The sequence below is a fragment of the Fukomys damarensis genome, unplaced genomic scaffold (assembly GCF_012274545.1).
Source record: "Fukomys damarensis isolate Sample0158 unplaced genomic scaffold, DMR_v1.0_HiC HiC_scaffold_118, whole genome shotgun sequence".
Taxonomy (NCBI): Eukaryota; Metazoa; Chordata; class Mammalia; order Rodentia; family Bathyergidae; genus Fukomys; species Fukomys damarensis.
The window spans coordinates 241,983-250,379 of NW_022901030.1; the positions used below are offsets into that span (position 1 = coordinate 241,983).

Consider the following 8,397-nt stretch of genomic DNA (forward strand, 5'->3'; position numbering starts at 1 on the left):
ATTTTCTTGTTTTATCTAAAAATAATCGACTTGGCACATTAAAAACAATATACATAAATTCAAGTCTATGTGGAACTGGCCACATTTTACTGAGGTTTATTAAAAGTGAAAAAAATCCACACTTCAGTTATCATATGTCAACAGAGAAAGGTAAAGTAGCACTTGTATAAAAGAATATGCACCTATGTTTATAGTGGCACAGTTTGTAATAGCTAAAACTTGGAAACAACTCCCATTTGCCCATCTGTTGGAAACTGGATAAAGAACATGTGGTTTTTCTATAAAATGGAATACTACTCAGCCATAAGGAATGAGAAATTAGAGTCATTCATAGGAAAATGGACACATATTGAGGATATACTCCTAAGTGAAATAAATAAGTCACACATGTGTAAATACCGAATAGTTTCTCTGGTGTGCATAAGACCCTAATGAGATAATTGACAATGTGAAAGAGGAAGAAAAGGGCTAAAGGTGTAGGGAAAGTGGGAAGGGTGGGGGAAAGGTAATAAGGGAAAAGAAAAAAACATGAGAAAATGAAAAAATGGAAATAAAGCATTTGTAAATGGAGAGGGGAGGAGGGGGTGAAGAGAGGGCAGGGACAAAGGGAAAAAATGAGAACCAAGACCTGTCATATAAAGGTACAAGTTCCCAATAATGAATCTAACTGTACTGTATACCTATAATGTACCAATAAACTCAAAAAAATAAAAGGTAGAGAAAACTAAACATCTCAGAAATATTGATTTTCTCTCATTCCACTCCAAATTTTTAATATCCAAGCATTCTTACCTCGGTGAATTGTAAGTATATTGTTAAATGTGTTGCTTTCTCCTTCTTAGTCTTTTTTTGGGGTGACAAAAGACTGATTCTTCTGTAACAGAACATTACTATAAACAGGTAATGAGTATTATAGCGAAATCATAATATATTTTTGAAGAAAAGGTAAATGAAAATTACTTCTCTCAAAATAGTAAGGAAAGCATGGACCAATAAAAATGTCATAGTAATTTAATATAAGCCAATGTGAAGTTTTGTATTTCTAGAACAACTCTTGAACAAATCATGATATTTAGGAACATAATATAAAGTTTATATATGTGTAGATGTTATAAAAGCTAGAAGTGATTTAATAAGGTATTTTAAATCTTTGTGTAAATTCTTCTTTATTCAGTATTTTAAATATCAAATATGATTTCAATCATCTGCACATATTTCATGAAATAAGGAAGTGGGGCCCTTAAAAATCAAGTAATGTGATGAAAGGCAAGTATAGCATGAAGATTTAGATCTTCATGTAGATTTGGATCAAATCTTCCCAGTTGTCTGACCTACTAGCTTTCAATCTTTCCTTTTCAAATAGATGAAAATAGTTATAATTTATTTTATTGGTACATTTAATGTAGACAGTATAAGGACATTCATTGTTGAAAATTTGAAACTTTACATAATCAATCTTGGTTCTTATTTTTCCCCATTCCCTTGAAAATATTTTTTAAAACATAACATGACCAGGATAAATATAACAATAAAAAAATGAAAAAATATGTTTGCCATATATACACACAAATACATATGTGTGTATTTGATGTCCAGAATTGTAATGTATGATTCTACAATTTTTTAATTGTTTTCTCAAAAGCTTAGAAAAGAATACAAACAATGGAAAAAGGAAATTGCTCCTCATTGACTGAATTCATTTTAGTTGGAATTACTAATAACCCTAGGATGAAAGAAACACTATTTAACATGTTTCTACTTATTTATGTAATTAATCTCCTGGGAAATCTTGGCATGATCATCTTAACCAGAATGGACTCCCAGCTTCATACACCAATGTACTTTTTCCTCAGCAACCTCTCTCTCTGTGACCTCTGCTACTCCACAGCACTTGGACCCAAGATGCTGGTGGACATATTTAGCAAGAACAAGTCAATCCCTTTTATCAGTTGTGCTCTCCAGTTCTTCATTGCCTGCACCTTTGTAGACTCGGAGTGCATGCTGCTGGTGGTGATGGCCTTTGACCGGTACAAGGCCATCGGCAGTCCCCTGCTGTACATGGCCCACATGTCCAGCAGGCTGTGCTCCCTGCTGGTGGCTGCGGTTTACCTGGTGGGGCTGACAGACGCTCTGATCCACACCACACTGACATTCTGCCTGTGTTTCTTTGGGTCTAATGAGATCGATCATTTCTTCTGTGATATCCCACCCATCTTATTACTGTCTTGCTCAGAGACACAGATAAATGAACTAGCCATATTCACCATTTTTGGGTTCACTGAACTGAGCACCATCTCAGGAGTCCTCGTCTCCTATTGTTACATCATCTTATCCGTCTTAAAGATCCACTCTGCTGAGGGGAGTTTCAAAGCTTTCTCCACATGCACCTCCCATTTAACTGCTGTCGCAATTTTCCAGGGAACCGTGCTCTTCATGTACTTCCGGCCCAGTTCTTCCTACTCCCTAGACCAGGACAAAATGACCTCACTGTTTTACACCCTGGTGATTCCCATGCTGAACCCTCTGATCTACAGTTTAAGGAATAAGGATGTAAAAGCAGCTATTGAAAAGCTGAAAAGATGGTTATAAATATTTAAAATAAACCAAACCTTCCTCACACGTATATAGTGATTTTATTTGTTTCCTAATATTCTGCAGTAATGGATTAACACAATTCTTTACAATATCTTAATTTATTAAAATGAGTATTTATCCCTTACTTATTTGGACTAGTGCTCATCAGTGCATATGTTGTGTTTCTATGAGCTGAGGGGCTCCATACTCTGGAATTCATGCATAGTACTAATTCTCTTGGAAAACTTCCTTGGTACTTTTAATTTTGCAAGTTATTTATGTGCTTATTCTGTCATTCAAAAATTAGTATCACTGCATCAAATTTTGTCAAGTTGTCACTCAATGCTTTTGGCATTTCACTTTTTCATGTTCATGACAAATCCATTCATTTCTGACCTAATTGATCCTATCGTCTCATGAAAACAAGAGGCATCAACTAGCTAAGCATCCAAATTGTTTGTAACAAGCTTGCAGTCCTTCACCAAATGGAAAGGCTGAAGGAGATAAATGAGGGGCAAACATCGAATTCCACTGCGCAGCAGAGGGGCACCCTTGGATGTCCACTTTCAGCCTTAGTTATGAATCAGAACAGACGGGGAGAGGAAAGGGTTCCAGGCAAGGGTCCAATAGTTATCAGTGTCTTCTGGTGAAGAAGTCCTTCACTTTGACTAAGTGGACGTCTTCTGCGTGGCCAAAGAGTGACGGACAAAGTCTGGGGAAAGATGCCTGTGTGTGGTTATTGCTCATTGTAGAATCGTAGTTATCTCCACGAAATGTTCCACTTTTCACCCCACTCTGTCCTTACTAAAGGCCCGGAAGTGTAGTCCACAGTCCAGTGTCTCCGTGAGGGACGCGTGAGGCTGTCTGAGAAGCTGTGTCCAGTGTGAGATTGTGAGTTCTCCTGTCTCACAGGTGTGAGTTCCACACCTGTGGTCTGGTGCATCCGTGTGGTGCTTGGGACTGGAGATGCAGAAACAACCACGTAAAAATTTTCAACATGAGATATTTTTAGTGTTATCAGATGTTAGTAAAAGGAGAGCAACTTGCAATGATATGTGCTTTGAGTACACACGTATCCATCTACCTATGAATTACATAAAATCCTAGGGATCTAAGCCATGACCCCCCAGTGCCTGAGGAGGTGGGGCTTCCGGGAGGTGGCGGGTATTGGGGCGTCCGTTCTCAGGTGGATGAGCCCGCAGGTCACTTGTAGCTGAGGATGAGGTGAGGCGGGGCCTGCCTGGAGCTGGGGAGGAGGAGCGCGGTCTGCAGAGGTTTCTCTCCCAGCCGGCTTCTGCTTCCTCTCTGTGCCTCCTGACCACCGCGTCGTGAGCAGCTGTGCCCCGCCGTCCACCTTGTGTCTTTGAGCTGCACCCAGCGGATGGGAGGACCGGAGTTTAGAAAGTGAGCCGGCGTCACTGCCTTCTCCTCCCAGAGGGTGTGGGCTTTGACTTTGTGTCCCAAAGACGAGAATGTGACTAAGACAGCGCACACAGACACACACACGGACACACGCACGCACGGGCACAGTTGTGTAGCAATCAATCCCCCGCTGAGGTTGCAGAAGGCAGAAGTCACCTTCATTCCTCACTGTACACAATGGAATCCTGACCTCACCCCCGGTTATTTGGGCCCACAGGTTTTGTGCTGTTTGCCCTATGACTAAGAACTGCGCTGTGACTCCAGACGCACCTCACCTGTCAGGTTACTCTAAGGTGTCTGCAGCTCTCATGGGACATTTAGCGATCTCATAGCAGCCACACTGTAGGTGAAATGTCGTGATTCACATATCATCACAGGTCTCTTCGAAGACAGCCGATCTGGAAGCTTCCGCCGGTTTCTACCTTGCACTATTTGCATGCGTTGTCTTTTCTTATGTTCTGTGCAGTCTTGGAAATCGTCCAATGCACCTGCGTCATACAGCATTTTCTCTTAACATCAGTGTGAATAATGTTGGATTGTTCGAGGAAAATAAATAAAACCCTACTTCCATATTTGGTGACCCTTTATATCCTGTGATCTTTAAGCCCCTTGGTTGAAATCATGCCATGCTTGTATGTGGCGTTTAGATCCATTTTCAGGTTATATAGGACTCTAAAATTCTGTAGGGAACTAACTCCATAAAGTTCCAAAGTGTGATTCCATCTAAACATTCTTTAGTGTCTCATGAGGGTAACCACATCACTGTACTTGTCAGTGGGATTCACTGCATAGAACTCTAACCAGGAATTTGCTGAGAACGTGATTTTTAAAAATTATGTATACATAAGATCCTAATAAGATTACTGACATTTAGAAATGGAAAGAAGGGAGCTAAAGGTGTAGGGAAGGTGAGATGGGTAGGGGAAGGGTAATAAGGGAAAAGAAAAAAATGTGAGATAATGAAAAGATGAAAATAAAGTGTTTGTAGATGGGGAGGGGAGGAGGGGGTGAAGGGAGGGCAGGTGTAAGGGGAAAAATGAGAATCAAGACTTGTCATGTAGAGGTACAAGTTCCCAACAATGAATGTAACTGTACTATATCCCTAAAATGTACCAATAAACTCAATTACAGCTGAAAAAAATATGTATACTCCTCTAGATATTAGTAGCTACATCTATGCCATGTGGTTGTTAAAGACAGTGCAAATTTTTTGATATACAGAGTATGTAAAATTCATGACAGTGTACTCATGAAATAGTACACCAAAATATGTAGCATTTTTCAAGAGCTTCAGTGATCTCAGTTTGACCTTCAAGTTCATTTCTAAAGATTTTTGTAATAAAACATTGCAATGTGGTGAAACACTCATGTATATATAGCATTACCAATTTCTGAGAAATTATTATAAATATATATGTGCATTTCATATAAAATTTTGCTCTTCCCTCTAAAATTGTGTTGAAAGGCTGGTATGAATAATTGTACATTACTTAGAAAACGGATGAAGTAAAGAATTTTTCATCAAAAGAAGTAGAACCAGAAACTTTTAAAAATAAATTTAATACACAATGGGTTTAGGATTTTATTTTGTTTCAAAATCATACTATGAAGAAAGTATGATTATGTCCAGGAGTTACAATCAGAGCATTGAAGCCCAGGAACGGCCGGGGTCTGAATGCGACCTCGGTCTGCGTGTCGGGTCACATGGTGAGTGGGGAACACACACGAGGTGAGCCCTGCACATACCGGGACCAAGCAGGAGATGAGCCTGCCTGTGCCAAGTGCCGCGCGTGGCAGCCTGCACCCTCTGCAGATCAGTGAAGGCCCAGGAGCGGGACTGTTCTCATCTCACAACCACCTCTGAGGAATCCGAGGTGAGGGGCTATGTAGGCCCTACTTGTCACTTGGCCTTGCTGCCTAAGTCAGCCTGGAAAGAATAAGTCTCTGATCAGCAAAGGCAGTGCCCAGCTACCCGTCAGGGAGCGACTGCTGGCTCAGCTCAGCTGCAGCACGGGGCTGCGTGGCCTCCTGTGGGACCCTGCAGAGTGGGCAGGGCCTGGGGCATCACAGCTTCCTGAGAGCCCAGGAAACCTGCCGGGTTTAAAGCTTGCTTCTCAAAGTTGTGCTGCATCTCAGGGATTCTTCTTTTGGATAACACTGACTTAAGGGTAAGCACCGAGGAAGTGCTTTCCACACTTCTTTCCTTGGTTTGTGTCCGTCTTCAAATCCTACTCACATCCTCCTGACTCCTCTCTTACTGTCCATTACTGAGGGGTCCGAATTGCCAACTCTCAGATTTGACTTTAGCTGTCTTTCTGTTCTTCTTTTAAGCATCTAATTCTTCCATCATTTAGCATGCTAAAGTATTTTTTCTGCAGACTTGAAAACCTCTTCCAGGCCTTTTCATTTTAACCTCGTTGGTCTCCCCAAAGAGATAGGCATTATTTAAAAAAAAAAATCAGACACAGAGGGTCCCATGTTTTTTTTCCAAACTGGATCAATTTCCTGGGACAGAGGGACAGAACACTGAATGTTCAGGCTTGTCTGTCACACAGTGGCCAAAGAGTGACGGACAAAGTCTGGGGAAAGATGCCTGTGTGTGGTTATTGCTCATTGTAGAATCGTAGTTATCTCCACGAAATGTTCCACTTTTCACCCCACTCTGTCCTTACTAAAGGCCCGGAAGTGTAGTCCACAGTCCAGTGTCTCCGTGAGGGACGCGTGAGGCTGTCTGAGAAGCTGTGTCCAGTGTGAGATTGTGAGTTCTCCTGTCTCACAGGTGTGAGTTCCACACCTGTGGTCTGGTGCATCCGTGTGGTGCTTGGGACTGGAGATGCAGAAACAACCACGTAAAAATTTTCAACATGAGATATTTTTAGTGTTATCAGATGTTAGTAAAAGGAGAGCAACTTGCAATGATATGTGCTTTGAGTACACACGTATCCATCTACCTATGAATTACATAAAATCCTAGGGATCTAAGCCATGACCCCCCAGTGCCTGAGGAGGTGGGGCTTCCGGGAGGTGGCGGGTATTGGGGCGTCCGTTCTCAGGTGGATGAGCCCGCAGGTCACTTGTAGCTGAGGATGAGGTGAGGCGGGGCCTGCCTGGAGCTGGGGAGGAGGAGCGCGGTCTGCAGAGGTTTCTCTCCCAGCCGGCTTCTGCTTCCTCTCTGTGCCTCCTGACCACCGCGTCGTGAGCAGCTGTGCCCCGCCGTCCACCTTGTGTCTTTGAGCTGCACCCAGCGGATGGGAGGACCGGAGTTTAGAAAGTGAGCCGGCGTCACTGCCTTCTCCTCCCAGAGGGTGTGGGCTTTGACTTTGTGTCCCAAAGACGAGAATGTGACTAAGACAGCGCACACAGACACACACACGGACACACGCACGCACGGGCACAGTTGTGTAGCAATCAATCCCCCGCTGAGGTTGCAGAAGGCAGAAGTCACCTTCATTCCTCACTGTACACAATGGAATCCTGACCTCACCCCCGGTTATTTGGGCCCACAGGTTTTGTGCTGTTTGCCCTATGACTAAGAACTGCGCTGTGACTCCAGACGCACCTCACCTGTCAGGTTACTCTAAGGTGTCTGCAGCTCTCATGGGACATTTAGCGATCTCATAGCAGCCACACTGTAGGTGAAATGTCGTGATTCACATATCATCACAGGTCTCTTCGAAGACAGCCGATCTGGAAGCTTCCGCCGGTTTCTACCTTGCACTATTTGCATGCGTTGTCTTTTCTTATGTTCTGTGCAGTCTTGGAAGTCGTCCAATGCACCTGCGTCATACAGCATTTTCTCTTAACACCAGTGTGAATAATGTTGGATTGTTCGAGGAAAATAAATAAAACCCTACTTCCATATTTGGTGACCCTTTATATCCTGTGATCTTTAAGCCCCTTGGTTGAAATCATGCCATGCTTGTATGTGGCGTTTAGATCCATTTTCAGGTTATATAGGACTCTAAAATTCTGTAGGGAACTAACTCCATAAAGTTCCAAAGTGTGATTCCATCTAAACATTCTTTAGTGTCTCATGAGGGTAACCACATCACTGTACTTGTCAGTGGGATTCACTGCATAGAACTCTAACCAGGAATTTGCTGAGAACGTGATTTTTAAAAATTATGTATACATAAGATCCTAATAAGATTACTGACATTTAGAAATGGAAAGAAGGGAGTAACTCCATAAAGTTCCAAAGTGTGATTCCATCTAAACATTCTTTAGTGTCTCATGAGGGTAACCACATCACTGTACTTGTCAGTGGGATTCACTGCATAGAACTCTAACCAGGAATTTGCTGAGAACGTGATTTTTAAAAATTATGTATACATAAGATCCTAATAAGATTACTGACATTTAGAAATGGAAAGAAGGGAGCTAAAGGTGTAGGGAGAATGT

General features: G+C 42.2%; 1 protein-coding gene across 1 annotated transcript; it reads left to right on the forward strand.

Annotated features, from left to right (window-relative positions):
* The first annotated feature begins 1,662 nt into the window (after nt 1-1,662).
* LOC104856768 (olfactory receptor 5W2) lies at nt 1,663-2,589 on the forward strand. Its single transcript, XM_010616255.1, has one exon. It carries the CDS (start codon nt 1,663-1,665, stop codon nt 2,587-2,589), a length of 927 nt encoding a protein of 308 aa, XP_010614557.1.
* Nucleotides 2,590-8,397: the final 5,808 nt, after the last annotated feature.

Excerpts from the sequence above, each read along its gene's own strand:
- LOC104856768 (XM_010616255.1), top strand. The coding sequence starts at position 1,663 with ATGGAAAAAGGAAATTGCTCCTCATTGACTGAATTCATTTTAGTTGGA.